This window comes from Penaeus monodon, chromosome 29 (assembly GCF_015228065.2).
Source record: "Penaeus monodon isolate SGIC_2016 chromosome 29, NSTDA_Pmon_1, whole genome shotgun sequence".
In the NCBI taxonomy this organism is placed as follows: domain Eukaryota; kingdom Metazoa; phylum Arthropoda; class Malacostraca; order Decapoda; family Penaeidae; genus Penaeus; species Penaeus monodon.
The window spans coordinates 24,748,505-24,749,258 of NC_051414.1; the positions used below are offsets into that span (position 1 = coordinate 24,748,505).

Genomic DNA, 754 nt, shown 5'->3' on the forward strand with positions numbered 1-754 from the left:
AAGAACGCACTTAGACGATAAATTCTACGGCAAAAGACGCCACACTTGATTTGTGATATGAAACTGGGTGTCAGCACTTGGGCACTAAGTTCTGTGTTACAACTCATTATTACTTGTGACCGGTCTGCATTCAAGCCTGACTGTGTTTTACGTTGTAGAGGACAGTGATAGCTTTGTATGATTCCTGTATTAAAAAGGTACTTTGAGGGTTGTGAAAAAGATAACGATGATAATAACAGTAATGAACTAACTAATGAAACGTTTATTGCTGAAATGATATTTTGTCGCATACCACAGGATATCGTCCAAGAAATAGATATTTTTCTGACCAACTTAAAGCAAAAAAAAAAATCGTATTCTATGTAGACCTAGCTGAGAATCTAGCAAATATCTACTGAATAATTTATTATGACCATGTTTCGAGGACTAGGCAACCCCAGAACCGAGAAAGGAGGCGTCACTTTCATCAAACCGATATGCATTCCAAAGCTCAGAGATAAATCGTCGTTTTCGTCGTTTTCCAGCGATGGATGCCTGTGCTGGAGAAGTACGGGGTGACGCTGCCCCTGGAGTGCCCCTTACATAACGCCAGGGACGTGTTCGCGCGGCAGGAGGAAGCCAAAGTCCACGTGCCGCCCCAGTGGACCTGCGGGTTTTGCGGGAAGGCCTTCTACCACGAGGCGCACCTGGACAGACACCTCGACAACCGCCACGAGGAACACCTCAATAATGTGGGTTTTAAAGAAACGATGTT

The 754-nt window shown here is 44.3% G+C and overlaps 1 protein-coding gene across 1 annotated transcript in view; it reads left to right on the forward strand.

The window, feature by feature from the left end:
* Positions 1 to 754, forward strand: part of LOC119591782 — a gene marked incomplete in the record, with an annotated part of 5,666 nt that overhangs the window by 2,287 nt on the left and 2,625 nt on the right. Inside the window, 2 exon segments of the mRNA XM_037940526.1 lie at positions 136 to 175; positions 525 to 731. Coding sequence (XP_037796454.1) covers positions 136 to 175; positions 525 to 731 — 247 coding nt within the window.